We start from the raw sequence: 18,239 nt of genomic DNA, 5'->3' as shown, positions 1-18,239 counted from the left end.
TTTATTTGGAGAGGATGCATTTATCTCTTCCATTCAGTTATCACAGAATCACAGAATCACAGAATTGTAGGGGTTGGAAGGGACCTCTAGAGATCATCGAGACCAACCCCCTGCCAAAGCAGGTTCCCTACACCAGGTCGCACAGGTAGGCATCCAGGCGAGACTTGAATATCTCCAGAGAAGGAGACTCCACAACCTCCCTGGGCAGCCTGTTCCAGTGCTCCGTCACCCTCAGGTTCTTATGCACATTCGTGTGGAACTTCCTATGCTGCAGTTTCTGGCCATTTCCCCTCGTCCTGTCTCCACATGCTGTTGAAAAGAGTCTGGCCTCGCCACTCTGTTCCCCACACCTCAGATATTTATAGACCTGGATCAGGTCCCCTCTCAGTCGTCTTTTCTCAAGGCTAAACAGACCCAGTTCACTCAGCCTTTCTTCATAGGGGAGATGCTCCAGGCCCTTCACCATCTTTGTGGCCCTCCGCTGGACTCTTTCCAAGAGATCCCCGTCTTTTTTGTACTGGGGAGCCCAGAACTGGACACAGTACTCCAGATGAGGCAGAGTAGAGGGGGAGGATCACCTCCCTCGACCTGCTGGACACGCTCTTTTTAATGCACCCCAGAATGCCATTGGTCTTTTTGGCCATAAGGGCACACTGCTGGCTCATGGCCAACCTGTCGTCCACCAGGACGCCCAGGTCCCTCTCTGCAGAGCTCCTCTCCAGCAGCTCATCCCCCAGCCTGTATTGGTGCATGCAATTATTCCTCCCTAGGTGTAAGACCCTACACTTGCTTTTGTTGAACCTCATCCGGTTTCTTACTGCCCAGCTCTCCAGCCTGTCCAGGTCTCGCTGAATGGCAGCACAGCCTTCAGGCGCGTGTCAGCCAATCCTCCCAACTTCGTATCATCAGCAAACTTGCTGAGGGTGGCCACTATCCCCATATAACATCGGTTGTGTTAGAAAGCGTTGTCAAGGAGCTATATTCTTTAGTTAATGATTAGATACAAACTGCCGAGCCCAGCATTCTTCAACACAGCACAGCCTAAGTGGTGTTGTTTTTTGTTGAATGTCCAGCTAGTTAGCAAATATACTCCTACTAACACGTGGGGCATTCCCCTGTGCAGCTTCTCTATGCTGACTCTCCTCAGCAAAGTACAGGTCAGCCCTGATGGGAAACACTTCCTTTGGCCTGCACTACTCTTGCCCTGCTCTCCTGAGAAGAATACTGGCTACTCCAGTTTGAAGTCATCCAGAATGTGAAATGTAAGCTGACGGTCAAGTGCTGTTAGTTCAAAGTCATGATTTACTAAATCAGCACAGACTCTTCAGATGCCTTTTGCATGAAAACGACTCTTTCAGAGTCACATAAATACTATTACAGACTCGCTTTCTATTTAGTAGAAGCTATAATATTATTACTAGTCTTTGTGGACTGCTGTATTTTTAGCAAAAGAGTAGAAGGGCCAGGATCTTCCAGGTCAGCCTCCCATTTGTAATAGAAACCGGTGATGTAAAAGAGGTATTTTTATTGCACTATTTTTGTTTAGAAAAGTAAGGAAGTTTTGTTTCTGTCAACAGGCGCATAAAGTTCTGTTTGCTGAACTTGAAATAACTCTGCCCAGTTGTTATAAGCAATTCTTTTACATTTGTTTGTCTCTCCTCAAAGTCAATTCTTTTAACCCTTTTCACAAACTCAACCCACTTTCTTCCTTCAGATTCCACATTCTTCAGCTAAGATACTTCTAGCTCAAGGCCTCTCAAAGTCAAACAGCTAGGAAAGATGAGCTGAGCACTCCTTAAGTTGCAGAGCAGCTGCATGAGAAGGAAAAATTACATTTTCAACTGCCAAACAAAGAATACTTTTAAATTTGCAAAAGCATCATAATGACTTTTTTGGATGATATCACAGGGTGGTTTTAAGTCTATGAAAAAAGTCATTCTGTTTTCATTTGGCTTCAACGACAGTATGAACCAGCAGCCATTTGCTCTAATGCATTACTGCAGCCACTCACTGCCTGCATTTGTGCAGCAAGTTCAACAATTAAAGCAATATCAAATACTTTCCATTTTATTAGCTAATATTAGCAGAAAACACAACTACTCTTACGTGATTACAAATCTGTCATTAAATACCATGTAGATTTGACTTTAAACCAGATGTTCATTTTTCTTAAGTCCAAGTATATAGTGAAAGAGGTCATGCACTGAGATTATAGCTCAAAAACAACTGGTTCAAAATACAGGTCAAAATAACAGAGCTTTTTTTTAATCCAGGTCAGCAAAGATTCCTGCCTAACAGTTTAGTGCACCATCCTTTTTGATAATAAGCATATAATAGCAATTAGAACAACAAAGACATTGCTCTATTGCAGTTAGTTACACTTCACTATATGCCTGAAGAACCATATTCACAGTGCCTTTTATACATTCTTGACCATCAATAGATTCCTCATGAGTTGTCATTTTTTATGCTTGTTTTTTTTTTTTTTTAAATTACAGCAACTTTCACATGTAATGGGGAAAATACTACTGTTATTTTAACTACTTCAGTCCTTGACCTTTGACTACATCCTTGCTCACTGTTTTTCATCTGGCCTGGGATCATATAGACAAACAAAGCAGAAGTGGGTACCTGATCTTCACTACTCTTAAGCCTTTCACTATATTTCTTAAGAAGCATTAAGTATATTTGTACATACATTCCTTTGGTTATTATATATCTAGATTCACAGTATGACTAACAGACTATTGACCAATGCCACACCTTGAATGACAATGTTCATAAAATTCTCTGGTGACACAATATTTTCTAACGTGGGACATGATCTCAAGAGGGGATAAGATGTATGAAGTATTCAGTTGTATCTGAGGAATATAAAGACTGCAATAAGCTGAAACCAATCAGTGAACAAAGCTCACTCTACAGCTTCTACACAAATACAAGTGTCCTCCTTTTTTAAACAAACAGACCAACAGCTTTGATTCTTTGTACCCTCAAAATTACATTATCTGTATCCGTGTATTTAATAGCTCTTCTTCTGCAATCCTAAAATGCACTGCTATAGTATAGTTCTCATATTATTCTAGTACACTTTCAACAGATCTTCCTCTTATTCCTTCCTATTTAACTTGGACCAAAATATTCTCACTTCCACAAAATATCATTACCACGTAAATGATGTAACCATGTAAAAATGATCTTGAGATGTATCTTATTTGTTACCAAAAGCAGATTAATTCAAGAAAGTAAGAACTTTTTGATGAGGCTACTTTCTCAAACCTTGCTGCTCAACAGCAAAGTCACAAAAGGATGGAAAAGGATCAGGATCAACTCATATAGTGGTGGTTGCAGAAATGATAAATAGGAAGAGCAGGCCCTATTATCATACTTTTCCAAGTTATTGCTTAAGAAATATTTGTCTTTTTTTTTTATTAATAAAAAAGCTTTGATTCATTGAATAAGAAGTCTTAGAGGTTTGGGCCTAATATCACCTCTTGTTTAAAGGCCAAAATCTATTCCAAGCTTTCATAGAGAAAGAATTATGAACAAAATAAGTTCTATATGACGGAGTGTGCATGCTTTGCATAGAAATTGCATCTTCTTACACGCTGATAAACACTGCATTTAAAAAAAAAAAATCAAAATTATGATATTATTTTTCTCAGCTGCTACTATTTCCTCCCACCTTGTATTCAATTAAATATTTCCAAAGGAGGAGATGATGCAAATCCTTTATAAAACTGATCAAAAATAAAATAAAAAATAAAAATAAAAATAAACTGACTATGATTTGAACCCTCCATTTTTTTCTTCAATGTGTCATGCATATTGCTATTTTCCTGTATTGAAAAATAAACAGTTTAATAAGCTGGAGATTCAGCTAAACAGTCTTTAATGAATAGCAATTAACACTTCCGTGTTAGCTATCACATATTTAGCCAACATTTCATTAAAAAGGAAAAAAATGTGCTACCCTGTGCTACAATTACTTGTAATCCATGCCATATATAGGGCACAACCTAGATCCCTGCAAACGGAAATATGTAGGTGACCCCACCCTTGCAAAGACCCAATTATGCCACTGGGGATCCATTCACCCACACTTATCCAGTTAGGTGACAATGTCTGAACATACTCATCTACTGCAGACATCCAGAAAGTTGTTCACCCATCTTCCAATGATGCATTTACGTGCATATTGGAAAAACATCCTCAATGATTAAATTTAAATATAAGAAACAGAGTTTGAATCCCAAGCCATAACAGAATGTTCTCTTCTGATTTCTGTAATTTATTAGATTTGCCTATTTATATTAGATTTTTTTTTTAAACTAACCTCTAAAAAATGTCTACTTCTAAATATATTATTTTTTTTTTTCTCTTTGGTATTAAATATTTACGAGCACTGTTTTGAAGCCAACATTTTATGTAGCATCAAGAAAGTGAAAATAATAACTACAGAAAGACAGTTTGGACTTAAAAAAATCTAAATCATAAAGTCTATCATAGGCAAACATGAATAATATTTGCTTTTAAAATATCTATTTTAAAATCTATTTAGCTGAATATATTCAGCACATTTATTCCCATAGGAATGTGCTAGAACACATTTGTAAAAATCATATTAGTTAATTTGCTCTGAAATTTTAGGTCCATCTGCTTTCTTCTTGTCCTGTTGTTGGTTTCTATAACTAAGTCAGATAAAAATTCAACTTCAAAACAACTGACATACTCAAAGGGACACAGTGCCCTATCTCACAGTAATGAATTACGGTTCTGTCAGTATGTGGCTGCACATAAACTATTTGCCTCTCTGACATTTTGAGACTTGTAAGCTGTTCCAGGGTTGGGAAAAGTGACACGTAGAAATCACACAGTATTTCATTCCATTTAGCTTTAGTTTAAGAATTATAGAAAGGATGTACAATTTAACCATTATGTAGACACTAAGATTTTATTCTTCTCTTTTACAAAGCATTAGATAAGCATTACAGGCAAAACACTCAAAGAGTTAGATGATGTGTTATAACACAGAGCAAACTAATCTTTGACCTAGCGTGAAAACACAGGACTTCACAGAGAGATTAATTGCAGGCAGCTTTGCTTTATACAGCACTGTATGAAAAGGCCATCAAAATCATTTACAGTACCTTTCATCTTGTCCCAGGTCCTCACTGTCTGACATTTCAGACGTAAAAAGGAATTATGTCTCTCTCTCAACCAACCTAGATAATCCAGGTAAGGGTCTTCTAGTCTGCTTTGTGTTTTAGTAGCACCAAACGAGGAAACTGCTCTGTTTGCTGCGGAGAAAAGTGCTGCTTGCTCAAAGAGCAAATGTTTACAACACATCCTAAGTGTCTGCTTGTCTTGAATGAATTTCAGAGCGTTCTGCTTTGATTGGCCAATGCTATAAATAAACAAGTCGTGACTCACCTCGCACACTATGACAGGGTGTTTAGTAGCAGGCACAGCCAAGAGCACAACATTTTTTTCTTTTGGTCATGTGAGAGAGAATCACCACCCAGTTATTGCATCTTATTTTTCTCCTTCCACTGACATCCTTCCTCAATGTCTCCCACTTGCTTAGGAGCAAGTGAACATAAACCAAAATTATAGAAAGCTAGATGGCACTCAACTTTAAAAAGTAATAATTTTAGAAGTATAAAAATAAAGAGCTTATTGTAACTGTAAAAAGTTCAAATTTTATTCTCCACGAAGTGCAAGCCACAATTTTTCTCCACTGACTAATTCACAGGTGAAATACAAACTCAGCCATTCTTTTCAAATAAGGAATAGGAAGACAAGTTTTCAGTAACTATTAATTACATTACTTTTAAGTTCTGATTCTTACTGTGCCTGCCACAAGCAGGCTGTCATGGGATACCAGCAAACTATACCCGCAGCCCTCAAATAAAAAATGGTATGCCAATAGGAGGAGGTTTTCTGCCAAAATACTTTCAATATCCCTTTTGAACAACCTAAGCTGAACTAACAAAATCACTTTCTTCATATCGCTTTCGGCTGTGTGCATGACAAGGATTCTGTCACTCCAGCTACACCAGCTATACTTCTATTAAATTTCAACACACCAGCCACCCTATCTGAGCCTCATCAGCCCAAGACTCCAGGGATCACATATTTGTGTTGTCCAGTGCTGCTCCTTCACATGGCTTGCATCTTCCATTAAACAGTTTGGCCTGGTCTTCATATAACGTCAAACGATTATTACATCCAAAAATCTTCACATAGAAATCTTTTTTGTCCTAAATGAGGAAGCTCCACAAGACTAGACCTGCTTGCCCTGTGTGAGGCAATAGGAACTGTCATGGAAATGTGAAATAAACAAAGCTGGAACAAAAGGTATGCCAGATTAAAAATCAACCAGCCAGTATCCTCCATTTGGTACACTGCACTTGATGCACTGCAGGTTATGTAGCACTCAGTGGAAAGTTGCTTAACTTTCAAAACTACAAAGGGACTACATCCTTTCTTCTTACTTTAATATAAAAGACTTCAAAACAAACAGTAAGATCTAGATTAAAACTTCAAAAATTCCCAAAACAGCACAATGAGAAATTAATTACTTTCAACTGTGTGACTTATATTTACTATGCAAGTATCCGAATTAATAAAATGATCTCAGGGACACCGTGTGTCTGTGAACTTAATTTATTCTTCTCTGGCATTCTCCTTAATTCCTTTCTCCTTTTCCTAAGCCCATCCACACCTTTCCTCAGTCTTTTTAAGATATGTACTTAACAGTTTAATAGTACTGAACTTTAAACAGGAAGAAGGGAGAATAAAAACAGGAATAAAGTCCTACTTCTTAATTACATTAAGTATAAATATATATTACCTTATTTTATATTTAAAATTATCTGTTCTCTATAAAAATGTAAATAGAAGTCCTGTCCTACTCATCAGAGATGTACCATGGTAAACTATATCCACTTATTCCATCATCCTTTTTTTATTTTTCCTACTTGTATGCATAGCTGAGATAATTAGAGCTGCATTTCCTTTTAAATTAACTCAGAACAACAAAACTACTCAATTCTAAATTTCTTCAGCAAAAATCTTATCTGTGACAGTTTTACTTTCACATCAAAATTCTGAAGTCTGCCAAGTAGGAGAAGAATCAAAACAAATAAATGACATCTGCAAACACACAAAAGCAATGTTCAAAACATAGCTGTAGCACTGAAACGGAAAGCAAAACCAAGCCCCCTTCTGCAACTTTAATTTCTCTCTTTTACATGCGTTAGGATACACTTTTACATAGCCACATACATTTTACAGAGGCACCACCTACTTTTAATACATTTGATGATCACATTCATAGGCTAAAGAGATGTCTACTCCTGTATTTTAGGATTGGAACTTGCTGCAATCCATGCTGCTAAAGCACTACTGTGGACTGTTCATTTTTTTCTGCCCACTCCGCTCCCTGTGAGGAGCTGCAGCTGCCATGAGGCCTCCCCTCAGCTTCTTTGCACTGAGCACACCCAGGAGTCTCAGTTGCTCCTCATACGTCTTTCCATCTAGGCCCTTCCCCATCCTTACAGCCCTTTTTTGGACATTCCCTATAGCTTGATGTCCTTCCTATACTGTGGCACCCAACCCGCACGCAGTGCTGGAGGTGAGGCCGCACAACACATCGCAGAAGGGACAGCCGCTCCCCCTGTCCTGCTGGCAGTGCTGGGCCTGGTGCACCCCAGGGTATGGTTGGCCTTTGGGCTGCCAGGGCACGCTGCTGGTTCATAATTTACTTTTATGATTCCTTGGAACTCTTCACATGTCCTCAGTGAGGAAAGGAGGATATTATCACCTTACTTATTTATTGATGGAAATATTAGGTTCAGAAGTGTCTACTAAATGAGTACCTAACCAAGATGTCAAGGGTCAGTTACTTTGAAAGCAGAGCATTTATAAAACATGTTAATATTCATGGACTAGTTTCTTCCAAGTTCAGCGCTCATTGCTTTTGCAAGCCAGACTTTAGAACATGTGAACATGTAATTTGCTCCACTGTAACAACACAAAAATATTTTACTAAGTTTCACAAAGACAACTATCCACAAAATCCACCACAAATTCTTGATTAGTCTTAAGTCTTCCATACCTAAGGGAATGAGAGCTACTGATCAAGCTGGAGGCCTCCATCAGATAGGGCTACAAACTGTTTCAGAACTGCATGAGATAAAACAACTTTCCAGTACTCTTGGATGGGACAGCAGCAGGTGAACAAAAGCACTGCACTGAATCTATTCAAAGGCTATCTGGCATTTTCAGCTAAGTACAAAACTGCAGCTCAGGGAAAAAACACATTTCTGTGTTCTCTATACGTTCTTCTAGACTTCACCTCATGGCTCAAGAGACTCCTGAGCCAGCTGCAAAGACTGGATTTTTAACTCTCCTCAGTAGGTTTCAAGAGGTAGAATTTTGTAAAGTAATGCAGCAAGGACTTCTGCACTTTACTTACACGCTATTAAAAAAAATCACCCTATTTTGTCTGCTCTGAACTAGCCAGCTCCAGCTTCAAGTGATTTCTAGGACAGGTAAAGAATAGCAACCTCTCTTGGCTTTTCACAGCTATTAAGGTGAGGTTGTGAGGTGGAGTTGCCTAGAAGAGAGCTGGTATGAGAATAATTAAAAATCATTTTAAAACTTTTCAAGCGTGGAAAGCTCAAGTGACTAGAGAGAACAGAACTGAGAAAAGTTCTCCCCTATTTTTCAAGGTGTTTTCAAGGAAGCTCTTATTTCCTTGTTTAGTTGCAGCTAATGCTACAAGTTTCTGAAACGCACAGGACTTCACTCAGTCCTCCATGTTCCTTTTACTTCTTTTTGCCATCCCCAAGGCCTCACCCATCGTGACTAATCCCTGCTTCTCTCAGCAGTCTCCATCCTGGCTTTGCCATGTCTTAATTCTCACATCCACCATTTTTTTTATTTTTATTTTTCTGTCCTTGGCTCCACTGATTCCTCAACAGAAGGAACAACAACTTCACTCTTTAGTGAGCGCTTCTACCTAACTGTGCTCCTTCTTAAAGGAATATGAAAACTCTTGACTTTCTTGAATTTTTGAAATTGAAAGGAGATACTACTGATCATGTTCTGCTTTCTGTCAGTCTATCGAGACTGGAAAGACATACTTTGCTTATTTGCTTCTAGCATCCTGCCATCAAACATCCTCACAGTTCTTTTCCTAGTTCTTCCCTATATATACTGCATATATATGTATGCTATAAACTGTGTAAGATGGTAGAGATCAGAAACATAGGCTTTTATTTCAGGTGAATGCATACCACTGATTTACACCATGCTAAAAGTGTATTTTTGTTCTTGGTCTCTGTATCTTTCATAACAGCTCTATTTTTTTTTTTTTTCAATTGCTAATTTGACATTTTGTAGAATAATTCATTATGATGCAAATATCTGATTTTGAATGAGAACAGTCAGTTCAGAACAAGTAATTTTCTTCAGGAATTCGGAATTACTTCTTGCCTTACAGATGTTTTTTTGACTTTATCAGTCATTCCTTCACATAAATTCCCTTGTTTTTATACTTCAAAGAACAGAGTTGAGAAGCAAGATTTCCCCTTTCCAAAAGAGCTGTCTTTCCTCAACAATATTATATTTAACCAGTAGTCTTTTTGTTTTGCTTCTTTCATATTCCACATTAGTTCTGTACAGACCACAGCTCCCTCTAGGTGTCCGCTATAAACTTTTTTTTATTTAAATTGTATGTAACCACTAATGTCTCAGTGTAGAAATCACATACTAAAGCTGGTAGTTCAACTGTTTCATCTTGGAATTCCTTCAGAGCTGTAACTGTATTTGTTATTTTTTATTCTATTTGATTACCATCTTCTGAGGTCGCAATTTGCTGTACATCCTTTGATATACCCCTTAAAGAAGATTATTGGCTTGGAAACCACCCCTATGGTGAACACAAATAAAAAATCCATGTAGTTCTTCTGTAATGGCCAATCTCTGAATTTTCCTTTCCTAGCAGATCATCTACTGACACAAAAAAGTGTCTCTGAAAGATATCCTGCTCCTGATGTGTTAACAGAACTAGTGAGTTTACTACATTTGCTGATTACACTGATCATCACATTTTTACCCTTTTTGAGTTGTTCTCAAACTCTGCCAGCCTCGATTATGGTATTTTTACACATAGCTTTCCAGAGTACGGTCGTCTTTATTTTATTTGGATAACTTTAAGAATCAATCCTTACTTCTGTTCATTTACATGACCTTATTTTTTTTAGTAAAGAAACTTCATATAGACCTTCCTCAGTACTTTCTTGATAGTTTGTAATTGTTCTGTTTGCCCAGAGATGTTCTGGAACATAGTTCTGATGCTAGTCTGACATAATAGTTGATCAAGGATTCCTAGACATTATATTCTTGCCTTTGATTTGGACAGAACATGTATTGTAATCATCGAGTAAATGGCCTCACCAAATTATGAAATTTACCTTTTACAGATAGAAATCGAATACTTCAAAGGAAGTTATCATCAAGAAAAGAAAGTAAGTATATGTCTTTGTCAGAGACCAGAAAGTAGCCTTACTGAGTAGCCGAGATGATCGAAAATGTTGTGGGATGCACTGTTTTACATACTGGACATGCACAAGGGCTTTAGCAGGTAAGTGAAAGACAGTATGCTATCCACATGGAGTGTGAAGGGGACAATCTAGCAGTATTTCACACGGACTTCAAGCCTACAAATATTGTAGTATGCTTCTACCAGCTCCAGAACTAGACACAATTCCTGATGCTTTCCGTGTCTCTCTTCATCTGTAAGGACAGTGAGATGGTGCTTTCAGTGTATAAGCCTGCTCTAATTATTCAGCTGTGGGTGAGTCTCATTTCTAATAAAATTGGTGGAAAATAATGAACACTGTACTGTACTCTTAAAAACCTAAAAAAAAAAAACAACCCTCAACTGACTCAAAGCAAAAATAAAATTACAAAAAGAATACAGTTTAGATCAGATTTCCAGAAGAAATGAAAAGTCTAGCTTTTCACTTTTGTATACAGCTTATGCTAGTATTATTTTCAGCAAGAATCTGAAGGCATGTTTAGGATTAATGTACATTTATGCATTTATATACAAACACCAAAAAGTATTTCATCACTTTGAAATGCATACTCAATTTTCACATATTTTCAACATCCAAATACACTGAATGATACCAATCCCAATCTTTTCTATCTAAATCCAACTTAAAATTGGATACAGAATCATAGAGTTGAGTAGGAAGGAACCCTTAAAGACTATCAAGCCCAACTCTCCTGCAATGAACAATGATCTACAGCTAGATCAGGTTGCTCAGATCCTGATGCAGCCTGACCTTGAATGCTTCCAGGGACAGGGCTTCCTTCTCTGGGCAACCTGTTCCAGTGCCTCATTACCCTTATTATAATAATCTTTTTCTTTCTCTGCAATCTAAATCTCCCCTCCTTTAGTTTGAAACCATTTCCCCTTGTCCCATCAGAACAGACCCTATTAATAAGTCTGTCTCTTCTTTCTTATAGTTCCTCTTTAGGTACTGAAAGGCCACACTCAGGTCTCCCTGGAGCCTTCTTTTCTCCAGGTTGAACAGCTCCAGCTCTCTCCGTCTTGTCCTCATAGGAGAGGTGTTCTATCACTTGAATCCTTTTTCTGGCCCTTCTCTGGATATGTTCTAAAAGGGCCACATCTTTCCTGTACCACATCTGGATGCAGTAGTCCAGGTGAGACCTCATCAGTGCAGAGCAAAGGGGCAGGGTCATCTCCCTCACCCTGCCAGCCATACTTCTTTTGATGCAGCCCAAGATACAGTTGGCTTTCTGGGCTGTGAGGGCACACTGCCGGCTCACATCCAGCTTGCCATCCACAAGTACCCCACATCCTTTTTCACAGGGCAGGGCTCTATCCTTACATCCCCCAGTTTGTACTGAGAATGGGCTTTGCCATGACTGAGATGCAAGATGTTGAACCTCATGAGGTTTGCCTAGGCTCACAGCTCCAGTCTGCTTAGCTCCTTTTCAATGGCATGCTGTCCCTCAGGCACATTACCTGCACCACACTGCTTGGCGTCATCCTCAAATGTCACTTATCACTGATCTCCATGCAGGCACTGAACCAATGGCCACCACTCCCTGGGTACAGTGTTGCAATCAGTTCCTCATCCATTGAACCATTCAGCCACGTTTATTATATTTAATTAGCTTTGTTTCAGTAGCATCATAGAATCACAAGGTTGGAAAGGACTCACAAGATCCTCTAGTCCAACCACCCTCTCATCACCATTACTACCACAGCTACTAAACCATATCTCGTAGCTCCTCATCCAGATGCCTCTTCAACACTGCCAGGGTCGGCAACTCCACAACCTCTCTGGGCAGGCCATTCCAGTGCCTAACCACTCTCTCAGAGAAAAAGTTTTTCCTTATGTCTAATCTAAATCTGCTCTGGCGCAACTTGCGGTCATTCCCTTGGGTCCTGTTCGTTGCCTGGGAGAAGAGGCCAAACCCCTCCTCATCATAACCTCCCTTCAGGAAGTTGTAGAGTGCAATGAGGTCTCCCCCTGAGCTTCCTCCAGACTAAACAATCCCAGCTCCCTCAGCTGCTCCTCATAGGATTTGTGCTCCAGACCCCTCACCAGTTTCGTTGCTCTTCTCTGGACACGTTCCAGGGCCTCAATGTCTTTCTTGTAGTGAGGGGCCCAAAACTGAACACAATACTCGAGGTGCGGCCTCACCAGTACTGAGTAGAGGGGGATGATCACCTTCCTGCTCCTGCTGGCCACACTATTTCTAATGCAGGCCAGGGTGCCATTGGCCCTCTTGACCACCTGGGCACACTGTCTGCTCATGTTTGGCTGAACATCAACCAACACCTTCAGGTCCCTTTCCTCTTCACAGTCATCGAGCCACTCAGCCTCAAGCCTATAGTGCTGCATGGGGTTATTGTGGCCAAAGTACAGGACCTGGCACTTGGCCTTGGTGAACCTCTTCCCATTCACTCCAGCCCAGTGATCCAGCTTATCCAGATCTCTCTGAAGGGCCCCCCTACCTCAGGCAGATCAACACCACCTCCCAACTTGGCGTCATCTGCAAACTTACTGAGGATACACTCAATGCCCTGATCTAGGTCATCAATAAAGATATTAAACAAGATGGGCCCCAGTAACAACCCCTGGGAGACACCACTTGTAACGGGTCACCAGCTGGACTTAGCTCCATTAATCAGTACCTGTTGGCCACGGCCCTCTAGCCAGTTCCTTGCCCAAAGAAAGGTATACCTGTCCAGGCCACGGGTAGCCAGTTTCCTCAGGAGAATTCTGTGAGATACCGTGTCAAAGGCTGAAGTCTAGGTAGACTACATCAACCGTCTTTCCCTCGTCTACCAGTCCGGTCACCCATTCGTAGAAGGAGATGAGGTTGGACCAAGCACGAGTGTAAGCCTTTCATACGAGCACAAATGAAAAATTATCAAGGTAGATCTGTTGAGCATATGAAATTCTTTGCTAGAGTATTATATCAGGTATGACCTCAAAGCAGTGTTTTTTTTTTAAAAAAAAACAACTTAAGACATCTACACACAAAGTTTTGCACTTTCCTATATACGAGACTAGAAATGAAAAAGATCTTTCAATAGAAGACCAACAAAAGTAAAGAAATTAAGTACACAGGAATTTTTTTCTCCCCTCATGGAATCCTGTGTATTATGCAGGACTCCTTCTTCACATCTAGACGAAATAACAAATTGTTACAGCATTTTTAAAATCATAAGCTGCATACAACATAAAGGTTTGACTGAAAAAAAAGACACAACATTCACAAAGGTAAACGTGAGATCACATTACACATGCAAAAAATATTTACTCAGCAGAACAAAGTGTATGAATATGTATTTTTAAAGAGCTACGAAAAATGGGATATGAAAGCAACATGACTATTTAACAAACTGAAACCTGACTTGTATGAAGAACAATGAACTGTCATGAGATATTAGTGGTTCATCATAAAGCATGCACGCATCAGAGTGCATGAGAGTATTTCCAAGTTTTTCAACATAGGCAAAAAGAAGAGTTAAAAGAAGAAAGAGTCTTCAGCAGTATTTAAAAAGCATTTTAGTCACATGAAGGTAACAAATCTTCCTCTTGTACAAATGTGATAGGTCATGCTAGATTTATGTGACAAACAGAGAAGAGCTGGAGACAGAGTGGTGTAAGATCTTACCACTAAGGGTGAAAATCAACTGTCTTGGAACTTTTTGACCATGGGATCCTGTTAAACAACTATAAAAGAAACATATTTTGGAGAAAAAAAAAATTCATCATATGTCACCTTTCAATTGAATATTCTTTTCTGATTTTTTTCCCAGAAGACTTTTTACATACTCTTTCATGAAATTACTGTTTTACTATATATCGCATTTCCAATTTCCCTAAAACTTAAAAGGCCTACAAAGGTACTTATGTTCATCTACAGTTGTGATCTGTAATTTAGTTGAGTCATTAAAATGCAAATTCTTTCCTAGGCACATACAATTCTCAAGATTTTGAAACCTCCCTCTCCACCTGTTTCTCTTGGCCATCTGAATACGCTTATTTTCACAAATTGTTTTCTTCCCCTTCTGCAAAGAGGTGAACCCTATGTATGCACACAGACCAAATAGCAAGATACCCAAACAATGAAATCAGCTTGCACTGAGCCAATTGATACAGGCTAAAAAACAGTTAAGAAACACACTAAGGTTTCTAGGTATTTTTTGAAGTGTTGATGCAAAGATAGCATAACTGAGAATTTTTGACTTATAATGTAACTATTAAACACCCCACAAAACGTGAAAAAACAGGCTGCTAGTAAGCTACCAAAAAAAAAAAAAGAATATTTAGAAGACATTTTTCTATGTAAATAAATTCAGAAAGTAAAAAATCACTCAAAATTATATACTGACAAATGCTTACATCTAAACGATTTTGTTTACTTGCTAGCAGTTTGCTAAGAGCAAGCTTTGATATCGGCATTCAATAATGAAGAGGAAGAAGAGTTGTCCATCTAATTGTATCATTTATTCTTAGATGCAATGTAAGAAAATCTCCCCAGAGAGTGGTTAGTGCAATTGCAAGCCATAACTAGATCAAAGTTCAGGTCTCAAGTCCTGAATTAGACACTGCAAACTTTAGGATGAATCACTGCAGGACTCCATGTACACTGCATTGGATGCACAGAACGTATTTACATATTGATCATTTCCATTGACATCAACCCTATTCTTATGTCTCCGCTCAATGAGCCAAAGTTGTTGATTAATATTCAAGATTCTCTGCCAGATTTTTTTCTTAGCAAGTATGGCTAGCTTGGTTCTTCTGGTTGCCCTTTAGGGCATCCTTTTTTTAACATCTACATCATGAAAGTGAGACAGCTTCCCAAATCATTCTGTTAATCTTTCTCATTTACTACCTATTTATTGGTTTACTATGCGAGAGAAGATAAAGACTCTTTAATATGTCTGAAGTTAAAATAATAATAATATTCTCTCCCTATAAAGAGCTTTTTCATTTGAGTTATTTAGTCTCATTGTGGCAACTTATGAAACTGAGCAACAGAGACATACCAAAAAAAAAAATGAAATTATTATGATTGTGACTCAGTTTAAGGCCAGATTTTATCTGATGGATCATGTAGTAATTTGTATGCTACTTATCACTACTGTCCAACTTCATAACAGCACATTGGCAAACCTATTGTATTAAAAAAAAAAAAAAACAAGGACATGTAAGTTTATATAAGTTTAAAGTTTTTAGCATTTTAAACAGATCTGAGACCACTTGTCATTTCAGAAGGGATATACTTGTGGTTGCAGAGCAATCAGGAAAAAAAAAAAAACAGAAAAATATGGGAACTCCTCACTCACCACAGCAGAGCTGTGCCAGATGAAAAGTAAAAAAGACTTGTACAGTTTTCAAATGCTAACACCAAAATGTAAAGAAAATACTCTTGAATTACACTGCAGAGGGTGTAATTCAGGGTAAGATAAGCAATAATAAGAAATAACATCAGAAATACAATTGACAGAGGAATGGTATGCTTCATGTGATGAAAATTCATACATGTATACAACTGCAGACTAAATAGGATGGTTAATTCTGAGATTCACTGATGGAAACAAAACTACCTTTATTCTTGCTTGATTGGTGCCTAATTTCTTACTGGAGTTTCTCCAAAGCAAATATTTGTCAAACAGCAATACTTCTGTTCTTTTAGTATCCAGCTCTTAAGTGAAATAACTGCAAAATTTACATCTTTGAAGGCCAGTAAAGCACCATACAAAAAATACAGTCAAGATTGCAACAGAGAAATCAACCCCTTCTGCAATGACACCCTCCCTCAAAAACCTAAACTTACACCATTTGGGGGATGATGAAAGTCAAGAAACATTCAGACCAGGAGCAATGATAAATACAGAGCTGCAGCCTGGCTTTTTTGTAACCAAGCACACAGGCAGATCTGCAGTTGAGCAGAATACCAAGCTGGTTGTGTGAATGCTGCCAGAGCACTCAGTCACAAGTGCTGAAATGATAACCCTTAGCCCTGCCTTAAAAAGATCATAATGAGGATGACATTTTGCTGAGAGGCCGACAGTGTTATCAGGAAGCCAAATTAATGTCAGTTATCAGGACTTTTGTCCCAAAGCATAAAAGAATTAAAATTTCCCCATTCCTTTCCCATTAATTTTTATTTAAATCCATACCATAAGGGCTTTTAGAAGGCATGTAAAAAACACCTTGCTTTGCAAGGCAAGATAGCAGCTCCTATCCTCATTATGACTTCCTTCTCCCTCATTTCTCATGGAAGTCTATAGATTTCTAAAGAAATAATTCATTAAGCTGTAGAAAATACTTTTCAATTGTATGTTTTCCTGTCAGAATACTAAAGAATTAGGCTTTAAACTTAGAAGTTATACACACATGCTTGTATTTATGTACATAAATCTGTAAATTGTATGCCACTTTGTCACAGGTTTTGCTGCTTCCTTCAGAATCTATCAGGCATACCTACCAAAAATATCCTTGCTTTGAAAAAATTCTGTTTATAAATAGATGTTCCTGTATAAGAGGGAAATAGAAGGATTAAAAAGAAAACAACAACAACAACAAAAAACCCACAGAGTTTTACTTTTAAGGATTTTTCATCTGTATGCCCATATTTGTTCTTATACTTCGATTATAGTACAAAATACTGAATTTTGTGAACAAATAAAGACTGAAGCTGTCCATTCTAGGAAATCTGTACATCTACAGTGAACTCGGAATTAAATCAGTTTTGTTCCTGTACAGTCGTGGCATAAAACTCCATACTAGAATTGTTCAGACACGTTTAGAGCCCTTACAACCAATATATAAGACAATAGCACTACATGCTTTTGTCTCAGTTTGTGTTCTAAGGAAACATGCACATGCATTCAGCTAAACATTTTTTTTTTTAATATATATAACATTTAAGATCACATGTGCAAACTTCAGATATTACTATTCTACTGACTTTATGACATCCATCTGATACTCAAATGCAAGTTCTTAGATACATTTTGACCATGCACCTTGTATGGATTTGTTGGTAAGAACAGAGTCAAAAACTGGGCAGTAGCTATCTCACACACCCTACTGGCATTTCTGAGACTTCAACAGTTATTTACAATTTATTCAAAAATTAAATACACACAGAAATAAATGGATGTATTTGTTTAAGTTTTTAGTGACACTTAGGTAGCTGCTTATTATGTCAATGAAAAGTCAGAAGTTATAACACGCTTAACAAGAACACGTAAGTTGGGACAGCTTATGGTCTGTCTAGCCCTGTATCCTGTCTTTAAGAGTGGACAAAATTGAATACCTGAGGATACCCAAAGAACAGAATAAGATGCAGGATAATACGCAACGACACATCAATAAAATAAAATACAGCCTCCATCAATCTGGAGGTCAGGGACTTCCAAAGCCACACGTGGTGAATTTGTATTTAAAAAGCCTTCGATTAATTTTCTTCAAAGAACTCCGCACTGTAATTTATGTTTTTAGTCCACATATAGATCTACTTTTCACAACAATCCTGTGTCAAGAATTTCCAAAGCTTTCTTGCATTTCTTTATTTTCTCAACCTGCTGCTTGCTATTTTATGTTCCCTCATTCCAATACTGGGAGAGAAAAGACACGTTTCTTAGGATATCTTAGAGA

At 38.2% G+C, this 18,239-nt stretch overlaps 1 protein-coding gene across 3 annotated transcripts in view; it reads right to left on the bottom strand.

Moving 5' to 3' along the window:
* RETREG1 (reticulophagy regulator 1) overlaps positions 1–18,239 on the bottom strand; it is a 53,554-nt gene that overhangs the window by 19,642 nt on the left and 15,673 nt on the right. For 2 of the 3 annotated variants that reach the window (XM_010708485.3, XM_010708484.3), the window contains exon 1: positions 5,151–5,380. The exons of the other annotated variant lie outside the window; for it this stretch is intronic. Coding sequence is in view for 1 of the 2 variants with exons in the window: in XM_010708484.3 (XP_010706786.1) it covers positions 5,151–5,185 (35 nt within the window). In the remaining variant the exon portion in view is untranslated. Of the gene's footprint in view, positions 1–5,150; positions 5,381–18,239 lie in introns of those variants that run through there. 3 annotated transcript variants of the gene reach the window in all.

Source organism: Meleagris gallopavo, chromosome 3 (assembly GCF_000146605.3).
Source record: "Meleagris gallopavo isolate NT-WF06-2002-E0010 breed Aviagen turkey brand Nicholas breeding stock chromosome 3, Turkey_5.1, whole genome shotgun sequence".
Lineage (NCBI taxonomy): Eukaryota > Metazoa > Chordata > Aves > Galliformes > Phasianidae > Meleagris > Meleagris gallopavo.
This window is presented reverse-complemented; position numbering and strand designations above follow the sequence as displayed.